The 27,394-nt window shown below is 40.4% G+C and overlaps 1 protein-coding gene across 3 annotated transcripts in view; it reads right to left on the bottom strand.

The window, feature by feature from the left end:
• The window catches only part of RALGAPA2 (Ral GTPase activating protein catalytic subunit alpha 2), a 379,248-nt gene that overhangs the window by 236,163 nt on the left and 115,691 nt on the right, over nt 1-27,394 (bottom strand). For all 3 annotated transcript variants that reach the window (XM_066386989.1, XM_066386988.1, XM_066386990.1), the window contains exons 11-14: nt 17,259-17,426; nt 16,038-16,175; nt 11,994-12,142; nt 4,134-4,245 (exon numbers count right to left, since the gene is read on the bottom strand). In XM_066386989.1, coding sequence (XP_066243086.1) covers nt 4,134-4,245; nt 11,994-12,142; nt 16,038-16,175; nt 17,259-17,426 — 567 coding nt within the window. The remainder of the gene's footprint in view (nt 1-4,133; nt 4,246-11,993; nt 12,143-16,037; nt 16,176-17,258; nt 17,427-27,394) is intronic.

Genomic DNA, 27,394 nt, shown 5'->3' with positions numbered 1-27,394 from the left:
GTTCCTTACCTCTGCCAAAATAGTCTACAACCTTTAAAATTCAAATCAAAATACATCTCCCTGGAAAGAAGTACCAGGAGCATCTCAGGTAAGCCCCAGTGCTTCCCTAATCCTCGCAGAGAAAACTGCATATCCACAGCCTGTGTAACGTCCTGATTTGTTGTCAGAGCTAAAAGTACTTGTTAAGGTACCAATTTGCAAATATTTCTGCCCAATCCACACACAAATAGGCTGCCACTGCCATCGGGAGTTGTGCTATGCATGGAATAGGGATGAAGTGCTTTCAATTACAGGAGAAATTTTTCTTTACTCTACCATACGAAGATTTTGAGAAATAAAAAAAGTCTATAATTAGGCAGGACTGTTCTGAGCACTTGAAAATCCTATTTCAAGTGACCTTTACGCAATGTACCAGTTTCCTATGTTTCAATTCATGTTTACTACACTTTTTAAAGAGGTAAAAATGTTAGAGTTAAGCTACTTAGTTAAGTATTTTGAAAACAAAGATTTAAACTCATAATCTGATTCTAAATAGATCCTTTAAAAATTAAGAATGCAAAATAAAAATTAATTTTATCATTTATTAATATATTATTACATATTGTCATTATGACCAAAATGCCAGCTTCTGTTTATTCATTTTTACACTCCTATTTTCAAAATGAGTTTGAGGCCATTACTATAAAACATATATGTACAATGAACTTCCTAAATAGCAGGCCAGAAAAATGATCTTAACAAAGCAGGAGGAGAAAGTGGAGACCAGTGATGTTACCAGCGCTCAGCCTCCTGTCGGGTTCCAGCACTAGCTTCAGGCTGAAAGCAGACACTTCAGTGTGGTAAGATGCCCTGTATCGGGAATCAGCACTGGCTTCACTTAACCGACTAATTGTAAAACAATATAGGACAGTGATGTCCTACGGCTTATAAAATTCATTTGAGTAATCATCCTAATCCACAGCCAACAACACTTCCACACAGAGCAAAGTCATCAAATACAGGCAGCAAGTGATAAGTGGTACCTCTGGACATGAAGATAGGTACCCTCCAAATTTTTCTAACAGGAAGAAGGAAAGAGAGCCCCAGTCTCCTGGTTCTGTCACTACCTTGGTTTGTGACCAGGGCAATTTACTTAGCTTTTCTGGAGTCATATTTCTCATTTAAAAAAAAAAAGGCATCCCCAAGTGGCTTCAGCGCTGAAGTTATGTTTCACCAAATATTATACATCTTGGCACACAGCTATATGAAAAAACACCACTTGTAAATCATTCCTTTGCTTACATACACTTCCTAACCCATCATTTCTACATTTCTCCCACACTTAGGGGACTACATAATTGTAAAGGAAATTATATACTATAAATAGAAACACAATACTCCAAATTTCCTAATATACTTTAAAAGCTTCAAGCATAAGGTCACAGCACTGATAACAGATTAAAATATCATTTATGGAAATCACCATTATTTGGAAAATATTTAAAACTAAGTAAACTCAACTATCTTTAGAAGAAAATTTGCCAAGGCAAGTTATCTACTGACAGAGAAAAAAGCTAAACACTAAAAGAAAAATTATAAAAAGATAAAAGGAAAATGGCAACTTAAAATTTCCTGCCTCCTTTAATAATCTCCTTATTCAAATTTTTAAAAACAATTATCTGGCAACTGTAGACGGTCTATGTGACCAACTAAACAATAATTAGCTGGCACATTTTAGTTTCGCTGTGGGATTAAGACGATGCCCACTGGGGGCCTGGCAGCTCGGTCCAGACCTTTCACGTTTTCCACCCCTTGAATCTCACAGAAGCACTTGGAAGTCAACAGGTGATCATATATCCTAAATGAATTTACTCTCCTTCTACTGGCAACCCAGCAGGAAGGAAGGAGTCCTTTCCTGACTGACAGGTCAGGGAAGAAACTCGAAAGGGGAAGTGATCTGCTCAGGGCCACACGGCAGAAATGCCAGAGCTCTGGGGTCAGAACCCAGTCTGACTCCCAGAAGCTCATCTTCTCTCCACTATTTTAGGGTTAGTTCTTAATTTAAGCATTCTTCTTGATCCGTCTAATCATTGCCAAAATAATTTCAACAACAACATCGAAACTAATAATAACTTATCATGGACTCAAAACTAATCTTCAAGTAAGATCTGACAAGATTTCTCCATTAGTGAGGATTTTCTCCCCCAAACCAAAACCAATCAACCAAACAAAAAACAGCCACAATCATCTTCCTTAATTCAGTGACAAGTCCTCACTCTGATTCCAATACACATGTGCACGCTAGGTGACTGGTGATGAACAAGTCCTAAGCACCCGCCACATGGGCATGGCTTCAGTCCTAGTCACTTGGCAGCCCCGGCCCATCAGGACTGAGAGGTCAAGAAGGTGCTGACAGCGAGATGCTCCACGGAAGTCAGAGCCAAGTGAGCAGAGTGTCTGTCCGCCGGAGGTCAGCAAAGCAAGTGGTCACTACCACCCTTGAGGCAAGGGCACAGCAGAGTATGATCTCACAAGAGGATGTGTAGACCACTTCACAGATCCAACAACTAGGCGAGGCAATCAGACCCAAGTGATCATACTATTCAGGAGACAAGTGAGTACATGCCAATTGTTTCTGTAGCCTCTCACAAATTTTCATCAAGTCAAGATCATTCAATTATATTAATATAAACAGCTGGGTCTTATATTGTAATGGAAAATAATTTATTTGAGGAACTAATTTTTCTTTTTATCACCTTCACTTACATATCCTACCTGTATTCTAGATATGCTCTTACTTTATATCCTCCAAAACCACCTTCACATCAACTTCAGCTCAGGGAGAAGTTAACTCCTCCCTGTAACTGCCTCTTCCAGCTGATAATCCACTGCGCTTTCTCACATGCAAATCTTCAGTCAGACCCATCCACTAGACCAATGCCTTTGTGCAGACGGTCACGTCATTCGAGTCCTTCACACTGTTTCTTTCAGAAGTGCTTCCTCGATTCTCTGCATCCCATAAATATCAGCGCTTTCTTACACTAGCCATAGGCTAGCATCCTCAGGACCTTTAACACTCCCACTTTCCAGGCAGTCACTTATCATCTGCCCCTCAGGGTGATGTCAAATGTTCTTGACCCTGGTCATCCTGTGAGGTGCACAAAACAGACATCTCCCTAGTTCTCTGCGCCCACTGAAGGCAGCCCAGCCTACCTCACCTTCCCCAGGCCCTGCCTTCTGCAGTGCCCCCCACACTATCTTGCTCTCCCTCACTGGACCATCCCCACTGGCAAGCAACAAACTTTATTACCGACCGACTTAAAGCCTGCCCTCTGAACACACAGCCCATTCCAGCGAGCTCCCTCTTCCTCCTCCCTCTCATGTCAACACCTCTGCAAAGCCTGGGCTGCACTTGCTGCCCCCGCTGCCCTGCCCTCATCTTCTCCTCCGTCCACTCCAAGTGAGCCTCATTCCCCAGGACGTTCTCAGCCACCTACACGCTGTCAAAGTCAGTCAGTGCTCATCTTTCAAAGTGAGGCCTTCTCCTTGTCTCCAATACTCTCTCCAGGCAGCCCAACACTGTTCCTCTAGTTTTCCTCCTAGCTCCCTGGCCACTTCTCAGCATCTCTGGCTGGCTCCTCTCCTTCACAACCATGGAGACAGCCCTCTTCCTTCTGTGACATAAATTCTCTCCCTAGGGGATCCCATGCAGTCCTGTGGTTCTCAACACAACTGTCCAAAACACCAGTGGCTCTCACATCTCCTTCCAGCCTGAACTGCTCCCTGCCTGTATTCCCATTCCATGCTCTGTTCAACCTTCGTATCTTCTGAGGAGCTTGGTGCCTGGAAGATCCTGACTCTACCTTCACCGAAGCCATCGGCTCTCGGTATCTTCCTAATTCCTACCAGTCTCAAGCAAATCAAAAGAAGAAATAAATGAGAAAGAGGAAGGAAGGCCTAAAAGAAGCTTTGAACCAACTGTAAACAATAGATTACAACCTTCATGACACAACTAAGGATAATTTCTAATTAAATTTCTAGAAATTCAAAGTTAGTTTAAATTTTACTCTTAAATTTTTCAGTGATTGAAACTACTTTTCTGTAAAATCTGATTCATTTTGTGCATTTGCATTGTTTTAATAAAAAGTACTTACCCTAAACAGTACCCCTGCCAAGCTCTGGGCAAACAAGTCTTTTATTTGTTGATCCTTTGGCTTCTGCATGATAGCTTCTGTTATCCTGAGCAGTATTTGCAACATCTGTTCCCTGGGCCACCCAAAATAAAGGCTCAGATTAATCACATCTCCAAGGCACTTTAATTTATAGGTACAAGAAATTATTTTAAGAACTCAGCAACATATGAAGACAGGAAATTATTTCACTTTCGGTGATGGGCACACAACGCAATCAACAGTTTAAACGATATAGAAACTATTACCTGAAACCTATGTACTCTTATTGATCAATGTCACCCCATTAATTAAATTTCTAAATTAAAATAATTTTTAAATAAAAAGAAAAAAAAAGAATTCAGCAACATAAATAAATATGTATTACTCAAAAGTATTTAAAAAGGTATTAAAAACTGGAGTGCCCATTACTAAATGAATACCATATTTTATCAAAGTAAGCTACCTTATGTTACAACAGTGCTAAAATTATGTCTTCTATGCCCACATCAATAGGCAGACTAAAACAGGTACACCGGGCCTGATTCCGCCCTCTTGCAAGAAGAAAGATAGGTGTGCTTCCACCGGTGGCGGGCACCCAGTGAGGATGTGCCTACTTGAACTTACGCAGTAACCTTTAACTTTCACACCCATTATTTTATTTAACCTGTCAGGTCTTCCTATTTTTTATGATAGAAAATAAAACTGACGGCCCTGGCCGGTTGGCTCAGCGGTAGAGCGTCGGCCTAGCGTGCGGAGGACCCGGGTTCGATTCCTGGCCAGGGCACACAGGAGAAGCGCCCATTTGCTTCTCCACCCCTCCGCCGCACTTTCCTCTCTGTCTCTCTCTTCCCCTCCCACAGCCAAGGCTCCATTGGAGCAAAGATGGCCCGGGCGCTGGGGATGGCTCTGTGGCCTCTGCCCCAGGCGCTAGAGTGGCTCTGGTCCCAATATGGCGACGCCCAGGATGGGCAGAGCATCGCCCCCTGGTGGGCAGAGCGTCGCCCCATGGTGGGCGTGCCGGGTGGATCCCGGTCGGGCGCATGCGGGAGTCTGTCTGACTGTCTCTCCCCGTTTCCAGCTTCAGAAAAATGAAAAAAAAAAAAAAAAAAAAAAAAAAAAGAAAAGAAAACTGACTTTCTCGTCTTCATTCTGGGGACATATGCAGTCCGCATCACAATATAACTGAACTTCACAGTACTCTTAAGGTAGGAAAGTTTGGAAAGGTCACTGTTGGTCACTTTGAGAAGCTCTGAACCTGGAAGATCCTGACTGTCGCACAGAGCACAAGTGAGACAGCTGCAATCATGACATCTCAGTCACAGTGTGCCCTGCAGAAAGGGGTTTTTATGTAAAAAAGTCTTTGAAGGATATAAACCACTAGAGAGACCGAATAACACTGCTAATTATAATAGTAATAAGGCCTCTAGAACAGCCAAAAGGCCTTTCCCTTCTTACAGTTAAGTTACATTCTTCATGTCAGAGTGTCTGCTTTTACTTGTCCCGAATTCCACGGAGTCTGAGAGCGCATCTTTTGTGTATATGGGTCATCTATTTGTTCTCTGAGGGAATCACCTTGTTCCTTTTAACTTCTCCTTTGAGATCTTACATACTAACCTTCTGTTTATCTTGGTAACTTTCTTCTTGGTCTCACTGCTCCTCAGTGATAAAATCAAGGGCTAGACAAAGTCATATAGTCCAGGTCAGATCACGAGATTTCTAAAGCAGGCGTCCCCAAACTACAGCCCACTGGCCGCATGTGGCCCCCTGAGGCCATTTATCCGGCCCCCGCTGCACTTCTGGAAGGGGCACCTCTTTCATTGGTGGTCAGTGAGAGGAGCGCTATATGTGGCGGCCCTCCAACAGTCTGAGGGACAGTGAACTGGCCCCCTGTGTAAAAAGTTTGGGGACCCCTGCTATAAAGCATAGCTTCTTTATACTTTTCTCATATTTCTGCAAATTGGGGCACTATTTTCCCTTAACACAGCACTGACTCTCATTAACCATCTCAGGGCTAATGACCTCTAGGGGTTTCCTGTCCTATCTGCATCTGACCCCATTAGATTTCCAGCCTGGGGCCATCTGTGGGCCTCCATTCCCACCACAGTTGGCTCTCCCTCTGTGCTTGTTCTATACACTGCCTGTGACAGCTACCAGGTCATGGGAGAGCTGGGCACATGTGCATGGAGTGGACAGTGACTGAGAAGAGGTGAGGAAGGAAATGGAGCAGAGCTGAGGACAGCCTGTCACTCAGCACATTCAGGGCCCCCAGGCCCCTCTCATAGGTGGAAGGAAGGGCAGCCCTCAGTGTCACCCCCGTCTGCTCACATCCGTGATGCTTGAGACAGTGAAAAATACGACCCCTTCTACACAAATGGTCATATACCCATCCTGCAACCAGGATGCGAATGAGAGATGCAGTCATTTCAAATGAGACCTCAGTCGGGGAACTGCTATCCAGAGATGCAAACTTGACTAAGCAATGACTGACAAAGACAGCATTAATTTAATTTCAGATCCTAAGAAAGCTTGAAAATCCATGAAATTCCTATAAGTCTTCTGGGAAAAAAAAATGAGAGTGAAAAAATTATCTCTAGTTTGGAAAAATCTTTCCTAACAGCTTTGACTTCAGTTTGTTCCCTTGTATTCTGTGACTTCTGGTAACTCCTCCTCAAAGCACAGAATGGCACAAACGTCTCTCAGAGCGCAGGAAATGGTGGGGGTGGGCTATCCTCGTGTAGGCAGGGACGCAGGCTTTTCCTGCACTCTATTATTTACTCTGTCCTCACGATCTCACACAGATGAGAGTCACTCATTCACAACACACCAGTATTCACTACCTTGGGGCCACTTCTCAGCACTTCTCTGGCTATAGCCCTGGTCTAAGGTCGCTGCCATCTAAGAACACAGACTTCGTGCCTCACCCACCGCACTGCCTCCTGCCTGCATGGCCGTCAGAGAGCTTTTAGAAGCATGTGTCAGGTTTGTGTCACATTGCTGCTCATATATGGAGAGGTAGCCAACAGCCTTCCTGGGGCCACAAGGACCCAGGCAGCCAGGCTATGGCTGCCCCTGGCTATGGCTGCCCCGCCTCATCCCCTCCCACGGTCCTTTCCCTCTGTCCACTCCATCACCATGTTCTGCGGGAAGAGATGTGCCTGCTGCCTGCTGTTGCTCCCACCAGGAATCCTCTTCCCTCGGCCTCCCCATGATGCCTCTCTCCCTGCCCTTGGGGCTCTGCTCAGGAGGCGCCTCCTGACATGCCATGAAAAACACTCCCCCACCTTGCACACTGCCTTGTTCTTCTCAGCACTTTATACTACCGGAACTGCTTGTGTTCACTATCTCTTAGTCTACGAGGGTGGAAAGCTCATGAGGGCAGGGCCATTACCTGCCCAGTTTACCCAACTGCCGCCCAGCAGAAGCCAGGTAGTTCTGGATTGGATGAAAGGAGGTGGAGGGGAAAGAGGAAGGGAAGGAAGGGAATTCAGGAGTTGTCTGGTTCTAAAATACATAAGAAATCCGCTAGGAAAAAAGGCACATCCCCTTCTATACTCGACTGACTACTTTTTGGTGAGGATTTTTATCTATTTCCATGATTTGGTTTTTTATTTATACTTTTATCTGCAAATTTCCAAATTATTAAGGAACAGAGAAGAACAGCTTAATTTCATGCCCTAAAATTTCCACACCAAAAAAAAGATTATCAAAAATATCAAAACACTACTGATTCAATAGTATTCTGAATACATATAGTTAAAAAAAAAAATCAAACACATTATTGCTATACCCATGGTATCAAGGAGCAGATACGACTGTTAAAAACACGCCAGCATTTCTCATCACATTCAGTATTACCAACACAGCATGTAACTGTTTAAGTCATATTGTGCATCACTCTAATACTTCCAGCTTTAGCAACTGCTTCTTCTGCAAACAGTGCTAAGCTTAAAAGTCTGGGGAAGATGATAGTGGAATTTACACCTCAAAGTACTCATCTGATCCTTGCAGTTTCTGTATTAGTAAACTTCCTGCAGACCTGGGCTCCTCCAGGCCCACCCTTCCCTCATCTGTGACAGGAAAGGGCTGGACTCGATGGCTCCGGAGACCCTGTTTCCACCACGTGCAGGTCAAGCCTTTTGAAGCACCCTCTGGCGCTGGCTCAGGGATGTCCAGAAGGGCCTCTAGAATGCAGACCTCATGCCAAAGACCCAAGACTCCCAGGAAGGCAGTGTGCCACCAGTGCGGTCTGCAGTGGCCTCAACAGACAGAGAGCCAAGGCTCAAGATCCCTAACAGGAATGCTGGCCACAGCCAGGCGCGCGGTAAGGGCAACATGACTGCTTGCGCATGCTGGCTGGCTGAGAGGGGCATGCGCAGGCCGGACTGGAGATACAGTTTAAAGGCAGAACTGATACATGAAGGACGAGAAGGCGGCTCTGGCCTGTGGCTGAGAACCTCTAAAATGCTCAGGGGCTGAGGGCTATGAGGACAGTCACTGCGGCAGAGCACACGGGAAAACTGAACGCGCCGCTGGCCTCTAGGGAGGTTATAAACAAAAAACACCAAACAAAACAGGATGAAAAGAAAAACACTTTGCATAAGCCTATTTTAACAGTGATGCTATATTTTTTACTTCACTGATTGTTCAGTCACTTCCATAATTTATCATTTAAAGTAACTTCTTCCAAATAAATTTAAAAATTCATGTTTGAAACAATAAAAGTCAGTTAACAGCATTTTGGAGCAATTAAACTCTCATGGGCTCATGAAGAATATTATAAAACCCCAGTTATACTGCTTTTCCATAAACTGTTTGATATCAGTTTAAAATGAAAATGTCTACTATTAAAGTAATTTTACCACTTACTCTTTTTAAAATTTTTTATTAATTTTAATGGGGTGACATTGATCAATCAGAGTACATAGGTTCAGAGAAAACATCTCCAGGTTATTCTGACATGTAATTATGTTGCATACCTATCACCCAAAGTCAAATTGTCTTCCGTCACCTTCTATCTGGTTTTCTTTGTGCCCCTCCCTCCCCCCACCATCTCGCTTTCTCCCCTCCCTCCCTCCCCCCCATAACCACCACACTCTTGTCCATGTCCCTGAGTCTCATTTTTATGTCTCACCAATGTAAGGAATCATATAGTTCTTATTTTTTTCTGATTTACTTATTTCACTCAGTATAATGTTATCAAGGTATAACAAGTATAACATTTATACTTGTTAAACCCCAGTATAACTGGGGTTTTATAATTGTTGTAAATGACCCGATGTCATCATTTCTTATGGCTGAGTAGTATTCCATAGTATATATGCACCACATCTTCTTTATCCAGTCATCTATTGAAGGGCTTTTTGGTTATTTCCATGTCTTGGCCACTGTGAACAATGCTGCAATGAAGATGGGGCTGCATGTGTCTTTACGTACCAATGTTTTTGAGTTCTGGGATATATTCCCAGTAGAGGGATTGCTGGGTCATATGGTAGTTCTATTTTTAATTTTTGAGGAACCACCATACTTTTTTCCATAATGGTTGTACTACTTTACATTCCCACCAACAGTGGATGAGGGTTCCTTTTTCTCCACAGCCTCTCTAAGACTTGTTATTATCTGTCTTGTTGATAATAGCTGATCTAACAGGTGTGAGGTGGTATCTCATTGTAGTTTTGATTTGCATTTCTCTAATAGCTAATGAAGATGAGCATCTTTTCATATATCTGTTGGCCATTTGTATTTCTTCCTGTTCATGTCCTCTTCCCATTTTTTTTATTGGATTGTTTGCTTGTTTGTTGTTGAGTTTTATGAGTTCTTTGTATATTTGGATATTAGGCCCTTATCTGTGCTGTTGTTTGAAAATATCATCTCCATTTAGTTGGCTGGCTGTTTTGTTGTCAGCTTCTCTTGCTGTGCAAAAGCTTCTTAATCTGATGTAGTTCCGTTCATTTATCTTTGCCTTCACTTCCCTTGCCTTTGGAGTCAAATTCATAAAATGCTCTTTATAACCAAGGTTCATGAGTTTAGTACCTATGTTTTCTTCTATGTAATTTACTGTTTCAGGTCTTATATTTAAGTCTTTAATCCATTTTGAATTAATTTTAGTACAAGGGGACAAACTGTAGTTGAGTTTCATTCTTTTGCATGTGGATTTCCAGTTTTCCCAGCACCATTTATTAAAGAGTCTTTCTTTTCTCCATTGTGTGTTGTTGGCCCCTTTATCAAAAATTATTTGACCATACACATGTGGTTTTATTTCTGGGCTTTCTATTCTGTTCCATTGGTCTGAGTGTCTATTTTTCTGCCAATACCATGCTGTTTTGATTATCATGGCTCTATAATATAATTTGAAGTCAGGTATTGTAATGCCTCCAGCTTCGTTCTTTTTCCTTAGGATTGCTTTGGCTATTCAGGGTTTTTATAGTTCCATATAAATCTGATGATTTTTTGTTCCATTTCTCTAAAAAATGACATTGGAATTTTAATGGGGATTGCGTTAAATTTGTATATCGTTTTGGGTAATATAGTCATTTTCATTATATTTATCTTCCTATCCAAGAACAAGGAATATTTTTCCATTTCATTATATCTTTTTCAATTTCCCTTAACAATGCTTTGTTATTTCATTATATAGGTCCTTTACATTCTTATATTTATTCCTAGGTATTTTATTTTTGTTGCAACCATGAAGGGGATTATTTTTTTGAGTTCGTTTTCTGATGTTTCATTATTGGCATATAGGAAGGCAATGGACTTTTGTATATTAATTTTGTATCCTGAGACCTTACTGTATTGGTTTATTGTTTCTAGTAGTCTTTTTGTGAGTCTTTGGGATTTTCAGTGTATAGGATCATATCATCTGCAAAAAGTGAAACCTTTACTTCTTTCCCAATATGAATGCCTTTTATTTCTTTCTCTTGTCTGATTGCTCTGGCTAGAACTTCCAGCACTACGTTGAATAAGAGTGGACAACCTTGTCTTGTTCCTGATTTTAGAAGAAATGTCCTCAGTTTTATGCCATTTAATATGATGTTAGCTGATGGTTTATCATAAATGGCCTTTATTATGTTGATATTTTCCTTCTATACCCATTTTGTTAAGTGTTTTAAACATAAAATGATGTTCTATTTTATCAAATGCCTTTTCTGCATCTATTGATAAGATCATATGGTTTTTGTTCTTTGTTTTGTTGATATGGTATATTACGTTAACCGTTTTCCATATGTTGAACCATCCTTGTGATTCTGGGATGAATCCCACTTGATCATGATGATTTATTTTTTTTAATGTGTTCTTGTATTCGATTTGCTAGTATTTTGTTTAGTATTTTAGCATCTGTATTCATTAGAGATATTGGTTTGTAATTTTCGTTTTTTGTGTTGTCCTTGCCAGGTTTTGGTATGAGGGTTATGTTGGCCTCATAAAATGTGTTTGGCACCACTTACTCTTAATTTAAGAACATTTTTCATTTAAAAAAATTTTTTTTTACTGATTTTAGAGAGAGAGGAAGGGAAAGAGAGACAGGAACATCAACCTATCCCTATATGTGCCCTGACTGGGTACAGAACCAGCAACCTCTGTGTATCGGAATAGTGCTCTAACCAACCCAACTATCCAGCCAGGGCTCAAGAACATTCTTAAAACCAGTAATGAAAATAAATGAATTATTAAAGTACTGAATACGTACCTTCTTCAGAATCCACAGAAACTATTAAAAAAGACTGATTATCATCTTACTAACTGTGTAAAGCCATATAATAAATAAAAGCTATAACATTTTAAATATTACATTGAAAAAAAAAAACCTGTTTCACGGTATTAACTAACTTAAAATAAACTCACCAGGTCTTCTTGCTCATCGTGAGCTCCATTATCATGCGCCGGAAAATGATCAGAACAGCTTTACAGGTGTCAACTTGTTCTTTCAAGAGCACGGGAACTTCAGCACATGGTTCCAGCAAAAAGACGTTCGCAGCGTTTGTCAAAAATACCTTAAAAATAAACAACTTTTACTTTAAAAAATATTAAAATGTAAATACAAGCAAATTTTGCTTAAAGATAATGATACTAATTTTACTTTACCAATGAATCACCTTTGAGTTATTTCAATTAAGACAAAATATGGTATAAATACATACTGAAGACTTTTTCATTTATCTCTTAGAAATCACTCAAATACTGAGAAATTTCCTACAAGGAACACTGTAGTCAGAACGTGGCTGGAAGAACTATCTGATCACTGTTGAACCTCCCAGCTCATGAACAACCTGCTAACAGAGAGCAGAGCCGGTGCCACCCAACAAGGAAGGGTGTGGACCTCGAGGGACGGTGGTATGCCAGGTAATAGCCAAAGCCACATGAATGACATTGCACATCTTCCAGGAGCATATATTTTCAATATAAGAACTGTATTGTGCAGTAGAAGTGCATTATTTAAATTAATTTTAGAGGTGGGGGGGAGAGAGAGAGAGGAAGGGAAAGATAAACATCGATTTGTTGTTCTATTTATCTATGCAGTCACTGGTTGATTCTTTTATGTACCCTAAATGGGGATCAAACCCACAATCTTGGTTTACTGGGTCAACACTCTAACCAACTGAGCTACCCAGCTAGGGCCTGTTTTTATCTTAAGATAAAAACACTTTTCAAAAAAATTTAGATAATCAGCCAACCACTCTACGCTCTGCCTGACTTTCAGGATACAAATTCACTGTCCACTACCAACAGGAGTATTTCAGTAGAAACTTGTGGGAGGCACTGACCCAGGCTATCATGTGGGAAGTTTACTGCTTAGGGGCGTAACTATAAAATATATGCCATCAGTAAGACAGATGACAATAGCTAACCCTCAGTTCAGGAAATTCTGAGTTGTCATTCTGATAATGAGGATGGCTCTGCTCCATATATCTAGAGCTATATTTCATATAAGGTTTCCTTTGAGCTCAAAAGTACAAATTCAAAGGATCTGGGAATGAACAGAACTTCTCTAGTTCACTAGAGGATGAAAGCCATGAAAATAACATCTCAAAATAGATGTAAAAACTGAAGAAATAAACATACTCGAAAGTCAAGTGTATGAACTAAAATGTTGACAACCTCGAAAATTATTTATGCAATACTAAAATGGTATCATGCCCAATTTTCTAGGAAGAATTACCAAATAAGGACTATAATAGTTGAAAACAGAAAACAATTTTGTTAATATAATGATAAAGAATTTACTAGCCTTCAAGTAAGAAAAAAGAAAACAAAGAACTTTTTGACTAACAAACTAAAGCAGTTTAGTTCTTCATTGATTGTTTCTCACACGTATCTTGATCAGTGACCCCATATTCAAGCCAGCAACTTTCAGGCTTAAACCAGAAACCATGGGATGTCAATATCCCACATTCAAGCTGGCAATCCTGCACTCAAGCTGGATGAGCTCAAGCTGGTGACCTCAAGGTCTCAAACCTAGGATCTCAGCATCCGGGTCTACGTTCTATCCACTGCCACCACCGGTCAGGCTTTCAATATTATCAGCTTCTTGATTTAAATTTGAAACTTTTGCATATTCCCAAGTAAAAGTGAAGAGGTCTTCATAAACAGGATGGGACAAAAGTAGATTTACAGTTGTGAATATGTGAAACAGATTCTTATATATTTATTTTGTGACAGAGAGAGAGAGAGACAGAGAGAGGGACAAATAGGGACAGACAGGCAGAAAAAAAGAGAGATGAGAATCATCAATTTTTTGTTGTAGCATCTTAGTTGTTCACTGATTGCTTTCTCATATGTGCCTTGACTGGGGGGCTACAGCAGAGTGAGTGATCCCTTGCTCAAGTTAGTGATCTTTAGGCTCAAGTCAGTGACCATGGGGTCATGTCTATGATGCCACACTCAAGCCACTGACCCCACGTTCAACCTGGTGAGCCTGTGCTCAAGCTGAATGAGCCCACACTCAAGCCAGTGACCTCAGCGTTTTGAATCTGGGTCTTCTGCATCCCAGTCCGATGCTCTATCCACTGCCAACCACCTGCTCAGGCAATTCTTGTATGATTATTTATTAGTTTTATATTTTCCATATGAACAACTGTAAACCTACTTTTGCCCCACCCTGTATTATACTTCTTTCATTCTACTTTTTAAAAAAACATCAAAATGCCAATTACATGAATTATTTCTTAACCATGTTAGTATCTGTTCAGGTAAAAATAAACAAAATTAATTATGGCCATGTTGTACTTGTTAAAAGCAACTATAGAAGAATACCCTCTTATCAAACTTCCATTCTGCCATTTCCCTAATGAACTAAGCAAAGGGCCCCGGTACTGGATCCATGAGAATGAAAACAGCTATTTAAATTCAAAGAAAATTAAAAAAAACTATTGTGTAATCAAGTAGAAAATTGTTTTCTTGGTTCAGCCAAGTATATATAACTCATCCTTTCAGAAAACAAACAACACTCTTCTGAACCCAAGGAGGTAACTGGCACCTGCAATCTGGCATCCACCTGGGGGAAGGGTGACCAAGGGACTCAGAGCAGGGACTTCTAAATGCATTTCTTTGGTGGGGACATAGGTTATATTTGTGAGCTGCACCAAAGTTCTTTGAAGCTACTAAAGTAAAGTCATTTTGATTATTTTTTAAAAAGTTAATTTTAAGATCCTGGCCGGTTGGCTCAGTGGTAGAGCATCAGCCTGGCGTGCAGAAGTCCCGGGTTCGATTCCCGGCCAGGGCACACAGGAGAAGCGCCCATCTGCTTCTCCACCCTTCCCCCTCTCCTTCCTCTCTGTCTCTCTTCCCCTCCCACAGCCAAGGCTCCATTGGAGCAAAAGATGGCCCGGGCGCTGGGGATGGCTCCTTGGCCTCTGCCCCAGGTGCTAGAGTGGCTCTGGTAGCGACAGAGTGACGCCCTGGATGGGCAGAGCATTGCCCCCTGGTGGGCGTGCCGGGTGGATCCCGGTTGGGCGCATGCGGGAGTCTGTCCGACTGCCTCCCCGTTTCCAGCTTCAGAAAAATACAAAAAAGTTAATTTTAAAATATTTGCCCATTTCCAATAAAAACCAAAAAATTCATTAGTGGCAGTGTATCAAACTACTAATTAACCTGAAAACAAAGGATTCCATGATAAGAAATCGTATCGAGAGCCAGATGATAAAAACAGTGTTACTGGAAACGAGGTAACCGGCATGCCATGCCCGCACCCTCTACAGACTCCACGCCTGCGCTCTGTGTGGGAGGCCCACCTGGAGCCAGCTATAAACGTGGGTATGGGAGGGGGTGCAGTGCCAGGGAGATGAGTAGGCAGAGGCACCCTGTGTTCTCAATTATCCTCATAACATTTAAGCAGGATGGGACCAAGAGGTAATTCCCCAATTCCTATTTCTGAGATAAAATCCTGAGGTCTGGGGAAATTAAGTGATGAGCCCAAGTCATTCTCTCCAATGTTACCAAATGGTATCAGTTCTGTTTCATAAATTCATATAGATAACTATCTAAATAGTATTGCATTAATCATCGTTCTTCATAAACACAGGCAATTTTTAAAAGGAATATGACTTAAAAGATTATATAATTAACCATGCTTATCTTGCAAATTAGAGTCTAGATAAATAATTACCCCTACGTGTTATGAGGATATTGTTAAGATTTAAATCTCAGTCGTTTTACATTCACTGTATTCCTCTTTAAAATGTGCAGTCAGTTCATATATCTCCTTTGACTAGAAAAAAATCTTTACAAATTAAAAATGAGAAATTAGAAAGAAAACTTAGAATGAGAATTTAAGCACTGTTTACTGCCAGATGGCTAAAAATATCACCAAACATTAAGGATGCTATCTCAAAACACAAATGTTCAGACTGACTCCGACTGACGCCCCTGCGTCCGTGCGGCGGCGCCTACCTGCAGCAGAGCCTGGGCCCCGGCTCGCACGTTCCTGTTCTCCTCTTCCACCACACACCCTCTGTTCACCGCACTCGTGAACGAGTACGTTCGTCCCCAGCTGGAAGACCGCTTATGACCGGAACTTTCAGACACAGTCTTTAGAAAATAACAATGAGTTAACAGGGAAGAAGTGGACATTTGTACATTTAATTCCTTATGTTAACCAGAATTCTCAACTAGGTTCTAGAAGGGCAAGTTTCTTTTTTCCATTTTGTTCACTGCTCTATCTCCAGTACTTAGAGAGTGCCTGTCGGTATTTGTTGAAATAAACATCCAATGACTGAATGAGCACTTAACGTAGACCCTTAAAATGTGTGATTAATTCCATTTGTTTACCCATTTATTTTTTACCTCCTGACTAGTTATTAAAATGACTTCACAAATATCAGAAAAATCAAAATTATGTAATTAGTTCAGATATTTAAGTGATTAGTACAGATATTTACAGATGCCTTCAATGACAAATATTTTTAAATGCTTGTTGTCAATTGCTAGGATAAACATTTTTAGAAATAATTTCTTAGACTAGATTTTAAAATAGCATGCCAGAAATATAAATATGACAAGTTTCTTTTGTGTTTCAAGAAGAAGTCCCTTCTCTGTTGTTTTAGATTAATTCAGCCTGTAACTTTTATCAAACACAGACTGAGAGGCCCATTCTGAGAGCACCCGCTCTGTAACGCCAGTATCCAGACCTGCAGTGAGGCTTACTGACGGTGTAGCTAACACTCATTACTGAGCTAGTCCTGTCAAGTGTGTATCATCCCACCTGCTTCGGCAACGGGCCACCACACAAGAAAAGGCTGCCAAAACATTCGACATTTAGTTTCTCAAATGCTTTTTAAAAATGCCAACGATAAGGCAGTGACAGTTTTAGGCTCAGACAGAGATGTGTAAAATAGGATGGTTTATTAACAATTCCTTGCAATGGTGAATAGTGAAGCTGCAGTGCACACGTGGACCTAGCCTGAGGGTGAGGAGATAACTGATGATCTTGAGTACAGCACAGACACAACCTCCCTGACGCAGGTCCTCAGGGAACTCAGCACCCTGAGAGCATCAAAAATGATAAAAAATAAAAATTAAAAAAAAGAGATGGACCTGCCTGGGATCTTTGATAAAGCAGATATACTTTGCTTAAATATACATACTCCCAACTGAAACGTGATAAAATATTACCTCCTTGTTGTCAGTCTCAGAAAATCCTAATTTTTCAGCATCTTCTTGGGCAACTTCTTTTTTATCTGGTTCCTCCATGAACACAGGTTTATCCTGGAGGATCCACTTTCTGTACACTTGAACTACTTTCCTTGTTACAGCTATGTCACAGGAAGGCAACAAAAATGCCTAAAATGAAACGAGAATATTCCCTTTAACTCTGCACAAACTCAGATCACCACAGGGCCATAAAACAGACACTTCCAATTACCATAACCAATTTCAGACTTTGTCCTTTAGAACATACAGCTTATAATATACTAAGCAGGGCCACATATTTCTGTGTACATCACATTTTTCTGAAGACAAAAGGCATTTTCATAATTGGGCCAGAAAATATAATGCAATTTGAAAATACCTTCTATATTCTGAATACTTTTTCCACAAAAAAACTAAAATGCAGACCTATATAGATAGTCTAACTGCCTATGTAAAAATAATAATTGGACAACTGGAGACTTTTCCCAGTGAATCAGATATAGATTATAAGATAAGAGACATACTAGTACAGCCAGTTAAAATCAACTGCCATATCTCTTCCAATTCCACATTCAGTGACGTCTATCTTGGTAGCTTGAAATAGCCACGGTGAAAGTATTTGTACCACAGAAGTCTGCAAATGCTATCATTTTCTTTTTTTTTTTTTTGTCTTTGCCTTTCCCCTTCCTTGTCCTTCTTTCTTTCTTCTTTTACTTCCTCCTTCCCTCCCTCCCTTCCTTCCTCTTTGAGAGCCAGGTGTCCAATATTTACCAGCACATCACTGAACAGAGATACCGATTTTAATGAAAGCACCAGCCAGTTGTGTCATTATATTTATTTATGTGTACTTTTTTAACATTAAGAATCTTTTTACATATTTACACATAAAAGTTTTTAGCTAATGCAGTGAACTTAAAAAATGTAAAGGGAAAATACATTTTCCCTTTTAGTATCAACTTTAAGAAGTATTTCTGTATGAGGGGTGACCACAAAGAAATACTCAACACTCTGATGAATGCTTTAATTCCACAGATAAAAAATTAAGATGAGATTCAGAACAACTGAGATATTTTCCCAAGGTTATAGAGTTAATTAGCAATAAATCCAGGTCTTGATCTCAAGTTTCAAAAATTTGTTTTAATACCATTTTCTAAAGCTTTATGCTTCAGGATCCAATTAGAGGCAGAGATCAATGCAACAAAGGTTTAAGTAATATATAATCCTTCATAGCCTGACCAGGCAGTGGCGCAGTGGATAAAGCGTCTGACTGGGATGCTGAGGACCCAGGTTCGAGACCCCGAGGGCGCTAGTTTGAGCGCAGGCTCATCTGGTTTGAGCAGAAGCTCACCAGCTTGGACCCAAGGTCGCTGGCTCCAGCAAGGGGTTACTCAGTTTGCTGAAGGCCCGCGGTCAAGGCACGTATGAGAAAGCAATCAATGAATAACTAAGGTGTCGCAATGCGCAACGAAAAACTAGTGATTGATGCTTCTCATCTCTCCGTTCCTGTCTGTCCCTGTCTGTTCCTCTCTCTGCCTCTCTCTCTATCTCTGTAAAAAAAATAAATAAAAAATATATATATATTGGTCTACCGGAAAGTTCTGTCCTTTTCTATCACAAGTTTCAACATGTAAGCACATGTTTATTTGGCATATGAGTGCGCCTCTCTATTTTTATCACTTAATGTATACATACTGACGTAGCAAATTGACTAAAACAAAGTTGATTCACGTTAGTCTTATGTGTGAAGCAATAGTGTACCCATGGCTACTGATAAAGTCCATTTATGCCACTGTAATTTTTACAAATTTTAACAAGGAAGAAATGCTACAGAAGCATGTCTGTCGCATCCACCATATTCCCCGGACTTAGCACCCTCCGACTATCACTTGTTTTTGTTCTTACAAAATTTTTTGAAGGGCAAAAAATTCAAAAATGAAGAAGATATCAAACAAGCACTGGTTCAATTTTTCGCATCAAAAGATAAAACATTTTTCAAAAATGGGATATACAAATTACCCTCACGCTGGCAAGAAATCATTAATAATAATGGCAATTATATTATTTAATAAAGTTTATTGATAGAAAAATTTGTATTTTGTTTTATTCCAAAAATGGACAGAACTTTCCAGTAGACCATATATATATATATATATATATATATATATATATATATATATATATATACCTTCATAGATGGTGGTCAGGTGCCATAAATTCCAGAATAGAGGAGTTGGTGTTATAACAAGATTGCAATACATCAATGTATCAAATATTCTGATGTATGTTGTAGAAAGACCAACAAAGATAAAAAGGAGTATGACAAAAATAAACACATCCCATTCTAATTTTGCTCCAAATTTTATTACAAATATTTTCATGCATACAGAAAGTTGGAAAACTTTTATTGAGACTATCTATATACCCATTTCCTAGAATCTAACATGAGCATTTTCTATATTTGCTTTATCACACATCTGTCAATCCACCTCTCTATCTTTCTTTCAATCCATTTTATTTTGATGCATTTCAAAGAAAGCTCCTGACATCAGTACATTTCACCCCTAAACTCTTCAGCAAGCCTATCACTGATGAGAGTTCAACATTTATTTATGATACTTTAGGTAAAATTTATAAACAATGAAATGCACAATGTTAACTGGACCATTTGATGAATTCTGACAAATGTAGACAACCATGTAACCCAAGTCCAGTAGTACCAGGGTATATCATGCTATCCTCCTCCTGGAAAGTAAACATAAATCCTCCCTGGAGAAAAAAAATCATAATAAACCAAAATTATTTGTATGAATAGTCTGGTTAACTTGATATGTAGTATATTAATAAAAATCAAAAACCTGTAAGACAATACTAACAAAACCATAAAAAATAGACAAGAGTTTAAAAATACAAGACAGTTAAAGTATACGAAAAAGATGAAATTGGAAAAAATAAAACAACCAAAATTAAAAACTCAGAACGGACACAGATGAAGAGAAAACTGGAATAAAAAACATCAGAAGAAAACATCCAGAATGAAGCTAGAGAGGATGACTATTTCAGAAAAGAAAGTAAGAGAGAGAATACAATGGAAGAATTACCCTGTGCATGGCTGGAAATGCAAAGGAAAGATTATTAAAAAGGGATAGAAATAATATTTGAGGAAAGAATAGCTGAGAATTTTGCCAAAACTGATAAAAGATATCAACCCACAGATTTAAGAATCACAAGGTAACTTAAGCAGGATAAATGCAAAGTATCTTACAATTAAACTGCTGAAAACCAAAGACAATTAGAAAATCTTAAAAGCATCCAGAGAATAAAGGACACATTTCTTCTAAAGAAGCAACCATATGACTTAGCATGAATTCTCTTAGCAATCCAGAAACACAGAACAAAATATGAAATGTATAGTAAGAAAACAGCTACCAATGTAGCATCTGAAAGAATTTATTTCTAAAATGAAAACAGAATAGAGACATTTTCAAATAAGAACATTTTTCCAGGGGATCTGAGCTAAGGGGAATACTAAAAGTTATTTAATCTTTACTCAGAAGAAAAATAATCCTACATCAGAGATTAGGAAAGGTATAAAATATAAAAAAAGGATAATTATTTGGATAAATCTAAGTGAATAAAAAATATATATGAATACATATAAATAAAATAAATAAAACTGGGTAAAATAATTACAATACATCTGAAAGAGATAATATGTATAGACTTACAGATATATATATATATATCTAATATATATAAAATACATACTTATAACATGGAATTCAAATACACAACAATGGCACAAACTGAGAAGGAGCAAAATGCATAACAGAGGGTAAAATTTGAAATTAATGCTACATTTTAAACTATAGATAAAGGCTGTCAATATTAAAATATTACAAATGAGTGCAAAAATGCCAATCTGAAGGAGAAAAATGGGATACTAAAAACAACTAGCCTGGTCTGACCAGGCAGTGGCACAGTGGATAGAGCACTGGACTATAATACAGAGGACCAGATTCAAAACCCCGAGGTTGCCAGCTTGAGTGCGGGCTCATCTGGTTTGAGCAAGGCTCACCAGCTTGAGCCCAAGGTCGCTGGCAAGCCATCAATGAACAACTAAGATGCTGCAACAAACTGATGCTTCTCATCTCTCTCCATTCTTGTAGGTCTGTCCCTATCTGTTCCTCTCTCGGACTCTCTTTGACTCTGTTAAAAAAAAAAAAAAACACAGAAAACCCCCCACAAAAACCCAGCTAGCCTGAAAGACTTAAAGACACCTAGAAAGTAAGATAATAAACTTAAATACAGTAAGATAATAAACACAATTATATCAGTTATGTTAAATTATTGTGGAATAATGCTCCAAATGAAACTATAAGGTTAGATTTGAAAAACTATTAAAAATACTACATGCCACTTATAAGAGGACACCAACATATGGATATGGGGATGGGGAGGTCAAAAGTCAAAAGTTGAAAAAGACATGCCATTCAAACACTAACTAAAAGAAAATCAGTAAAGCTATATTAAGAACAGGCAAGAGATCAACTTTGAGGATGGAAAAAATAGCATTACCTAGAGATAGAGAAAATTCTTCATGATAAAAAAGTCAATTCAAAGTAACATACAATATTTCTAAATCTGTACTGCAACTAGAAATTATGCCTCAAATAGTATGTATAGCAAATGCTGATAGACTGAGGAAAAAATAAACAAATCCAGTCAGAGAAGGGTATTCTCAGTTAATTAGTAGAACAGCAGACCAAAAAAATAAGAACAGAAAGAAAGTTGAACACACATATACTTCATGCTTTCATGGTATCTTCCATGCTTCTCAACCTCTCAAATTTTTCATCTCTGTCTCTCTGAGATACATTCAGAATAACTTCTTATGATATGTCATCCAGTTTATTCTTTGTCTTTAATCTGATATTCAACTTATCATTGAGGTTTTCTTTTAATATTTCAATTGTCACATTTTTTTAATTTCTAAAAGTTCCATTTTCTCACTATTCAAATCCATTTAGTCATCTGAACAGTTCAATCATCTGCCTTCTAGGATCTTGAATATTTTGATTCATATGACAGCAGTACTGTCCATGTGTACAACAGAAGTATCACTATGGCAACATTAATAGAGAGAATATGGTAGATTTTTAAATCACGGACTATTATGATAAAAGAATGTTTTGGCAGCATGAACTGCAGTCCAGATTAGAAAGGGATGACACAGAAGGCGCAGGGCTCCAAGGACGATGCTGTTAACCATGGTCAAAGGAAAAGGAAAGAAAGAAAGTGCGAAAGCCTGCTGAATGACTTGACCAGTCAGTGATGGGTCACAGGAGAAAATGAGGACACCAGGAGGGCTAAGATTTACACACACCCAAGAATGAAGGTCTCTTTAAAGAAGCAGTCAAGTCAGAAGTTGATGTTAGGAAAGAAAATGAGCTAACTTTTGGCCTTGTGTTCATGATGATAGCACAGGAATGTCAGATGAGAACACAAGAGGGCATTTTAAAAGGCAAGTGTAGAATTAAAAAGCAAGGTCTGGCTTGATCTGTGGTGGAATAGTTGATCAAGTGTTTACCTGCAATGCTGAGGTCTCTAGTTCAAAACCTGGGCTTGCCTGGTCAAGGCACATATGGGAAGCAATTACCATATTTCCCCATATATAAGACAATTTTTCTCAAAAATTTTGGGGTTTAAAAATTGGGTGCATCTTATACAGTGGTTGTAGATTTTTTACTTGCATTTCCCACTTTTTCGTGTGGATGAAGAGTTGGATGAATGTTATGATGAATAAAACTTGAGTTTAATACCTTTATGTAATACATATTATTTTCAAATTTCAGGCCCCAAAATCAAGGTGTGTCTTATACATGGGAAAATATGGTACATATGGAAGCATAAGCTGATGCTTCAGGCTCCTCTCCCCCCTTTCACTCACTCCCTCTCTACCCCTCCCCCATATAAAATGAATAAATAAAATCTTTTTAAAAAAAGGGCAAGGTCTGGAGGGATCCAAGATGATGGTGGAATCAGTGGATGTTACACTCCCTCCCAGGACCAACTGGACTTACAATTAAATTTAAGAACAATCTCATCCTGAATAACCAACCCAAGACTAAATGAAAAGGAATTTTATAACCCAGGATTAACAAAAGAACCCACATCACGACTGGTAAGAAGGGAAGAGATATGAAAAGGGTTCAGGGGTGGAGCCACACCCCTCATCTTCCCTGAAACCTGACTAGCTCCTCCCCTCAGAGGAGAGCTAATAGCCCCATTCTCCCAACTCCACCAGAGACTCTCAGTGACTGAACCTAATAGGCAGTGTACACACAGAAGCACCCAAAGGCAGACTCGCAGTTCCTTGAGCTTTTTTTTTTTTTTTTTACAGAGACAGAGAGAGGGATAGATAAGAGACAGACAGAAAAGAACAAAGAGAGATGAGAAGCATCAATCATCAGTTTTTTGTTGTGACACCTTAGTTGTTCACTGATTGCTTTCTCATATGTGCCTTGACTGTGGGGCTGCAGCAGACCGAGTAACCCCTTGCTCGAGCCAGCGACATTGGGTCCAAGCTGGTGAGCTTTGCTTGAACCAGATGAGCCCGCGCTCAAGCTGGTGACCCTGGGTCTCAAACCTGGGTCCTCCACATCCCAGTCAGACAATCTATCCACTGCGCCACTGCCTGGTCATGTTCCTTGGGACTTTTGCTGACCTGTACCTGGGTCCAGTGCTGGTAGAAGTGAACCTTGGTGTATAGATTGTTCCTTCCCATGCAAACCTATGCCCAGAAGCAGCCACAAATTATGGATCATGTATAGCTCCAAACAAGTTGCTGAGGGCCAGTCACACGTAGCGTCTTATATCAGCATGTACCAGATTCCCTCCCAAGAAGCCCAGAACCAACAAACCCAGTGGCAAGCTTCAGAAACATCAGAGCAGGTACCAATTAGTTTCACAAGCAGCATACCCAAAGGAAGATCTTGTCAGGCACCAAACCCAGCTGAAGCAAACTCGCCTTCTGTGGTCAGCAGCCACACAGCAGCTTGCATGCTTAGATCAAGGTAGAGCCTCACTGGCAGCCAGTCTGACGGTTGATCACACACGCAAGCCAATAGCAACTAAGACTCAATTGGAATAGGAGGGCCAACATATCCACACAAGAGACATTCCCGGAGGACCCAGCTCAGGTGATCAAGAAAATTGCACCAGTCCAGTATGGACCCAAAAAAATACCTACTACATAAGGCCACTGCATGAAGATTGGGAATCATAGTAGATTAATCTAATACATAGAAACAAACACAAAGAGGCAGCCAAAATGTACAAAAAAAGAAACAGGCCCCAAATGACAGAGCAGAAAAAATCTCCACAAAAAGTGTTAACTGAGGATCCAGAAGATGGCGACAAAGTAGGCGGATATTCCAACTCCCACGTCCCAGAACCAAATTGGATTACAACTTAGTTTAAGAACAATCATCTTGAAAAACCAATTCTGGACCAAACTAAGAGGAATCTATAAGCAAGGATCAATGAAGAAGCCACACTGAGAATGGTAGGAAGGGTGGAGATGCAGAAAGGGCTGCCCTGCTCCCAGGAGTGAGCGGCGGCCCAGGGGGAATCTCACAGTGGGGTGGGTTTCCCTGAGAGGTGTGGGTCCTCAGCTCTAGGCCCGGAGCCCCAGCCTCCAGCCTAGAGCCCCAGAGACTAGAAAAATCGTATGGAAGGTATGTAGCTGAGAAAAGAACCGAATTACTGTTTGCGAGAAAAAGAGAGAACCCTCCGACCTAGGTTCTGTCTTAAAGGGGCCGCACAAAAAAATCTCATTCACAGACACTTACCCAGGGCTCCAGTGATGGAAAAGAGCTGAGAGGCCTGGAGTTGCAAGAGGAGACTGAAAACTCGGAGGCCCAGGGAGAGACACTGTGGGGGAGGGCCACTCCAGTGCTGAGTCATTCACCAAAACTAAAGTGGCCATTTTTCCTGGGAGAAGCAACACCAGCAAAGGGAAGCAATTAGCCCACCCACCGGAGGCTCTCCTAATCCAGTCACAGCAAAGAGTCACTCAGAAGCAGGAGGCTTCTGAAGGTTGCCTGGGGACCTGAAGATGGCAGTGGAGTAGGCAGATGCACAGACTCCCAGCTCACACCATCGAACTGTATTGCAAACTAATTTATGAACAATCAGCATTGAAAACCAATTCTGGACTACAAGAACAGCTCTCAAAAACCAAGGAGCAAAGAAGAAACCACAACAAACCTGGTAGGGAGCGCCTGAATCTCCTCTGCTTACAGGAACAGAGTGGGAGTGAGGCTGAGAGCCCAGAGGGCTCTTACTCCAAGGAAAAGAGCAGAAAATACTGCTCACAGCCACTTAACTGGTGACCAGGGAACCAGGTGTGTTGAAAGGGCCAGCTTGTCTTCCAAAAAGAAAGGGGCGAGAGAGAGAGAGACAAACGGTGAGGGGCAGAGGAATGCAGGGGACGACCTGAGAAGCTGACTCATCCAGTGCTGGAGGTGGCCATAGCTGGGAAAGGGGCTGATCCTTCCACAGAACAAAAGACAAAGTGCTTCCGGGTCACAGATCTCCAGACATTTCTCCAGCTCCAATCAGAACAAGAAGACACAGCTGAAAACAAAAAGTGGGGAGGAGAGGCAGTAACTCAGGTCTCCATGGAGATCTGAGATACACCTCTCCCTACTGAAGCTGAGAAAACACCCTGAACCCAGAGAGAGAAACTAGAAGAAGAGGCCTTCAGAGTCTCAGGTTACAGCCACCGCATTCCTGGATACAGTTTCAAATAAGCCCCCTGCTGAGACCAGTAAACAAGACTATCACCTGTTAAGAAACAAACAAATCAAGACTTCAAAGCAGCCCAAATCCCAAAGTGGAATACAAGTAATACCTGATGCCAACCCAAGAAAACCTAGAAATAACACAATTGAAAACTGGAGGCAGACAACACCAAGCCTAGACTCAACCAGCTCTACAAAGAAAACACCCAAACACACAGAAATAATGAGAAGACAGAAAAGTGCAATCCAGATGAAACCACAAGAGAAACCTCCAGAAAATGAACTGAGTGATATGGAAATAACCAAACTTCCAAATGTGGAGTTCAAAATAATGATTGTAAGGATGCTTAGGGATCTTAGAACAACAATGGATGGTCATTACGAACACCTAAATAAATAGCAAGTACAAAAAAGGATATGGAAATATTAAAAGAGAATCAGTCAGAGATGACAAATATTATATCAGAAATAAAGACTACACTAGAAGAAATTAACAGCAGGCTGGATGAAGCAGAGGATCAAATCAGAGATTTAGAGGACAGATAAAAGAAAGCACAGAAGCACAGCAACAAAAATAAAGGAGGCTCAAAAAGTCTGAGGAAATTCTAAGAGAGTTCTGTGACAACATGAAGAGAAACAACATCTGCATCATAGGGGTTCCTGAAGGAGAAGAGAAAGAACAAAAAATAGAGAACCTGATGAAGAAATCATAGCTGAAAACTTCCCTAAATTGAGGTCCTGGCCGGTTTGCTCAGTGGTAAAGCGTCAGCCTGGCGTGCAGGAGTCCAGGGTTCGATTCCCGGCCAGGGCACACAGGAGAAGCGCCCATCTGCTTCTCCACCCCCCCCCTCTCCTTCCTCTCTGTCTCTCTCTTCCCCTCCTGCAGCCAAGTGTCCATTGGAGCAAAGTTGGCCCGGGCGCTGAGGATGACTCTATGGCCTCTGCCTCAGGTGCTAAATGGCTCTGGTTGCAACAGAGTGACACCCCAGATGGGCAGTGCCCCCTGATGGGCATGCCGGGTGGATCCCGGTCGGGCACATGTGGGAGTCTGTCTGACTGCCTCCCCGTTTCAGAAAATACAGAAAAAAAAAACAAAAAACAAAACTTCCCTAAATCGATGAAGGAAAAAGTCACACAAGTCAAAGAAGCACAGACAGTCCCATTAAAGAGGAACCCAAAGAGGCCTATACCAAAACACATCATAATTAGAATACCAAAGTTAAAGAAAGAATACTAAAAGCTACAAGAGAAAAGTAGTCCATCACCTCCAAAGGAGCCCCCGTAAGGATGATATCTGACTTTTCAACAGAAACA

Source organism: Saccopteryx leptura, chromosome 5 (genome assembly GCF_036850995.1).
Source record: "Saccopteryx leptura isolate mSacLep1 chromosome 5, mSacLep1_pri_phased_curated, whole genome shotgun sequence".
NCBI classification, from domain to species: Eukaryota; Metazoa; Chordata; class Mammalia; order Chiroptera; family Emballonuridae; genus Saccopteryx; species Saccopteryx leptura.
The sequence above is the reverse complement of the archived record's forward strand: the minus strand, read 5'-3'. Positions and strand labels throughout refer to the sequence as shown.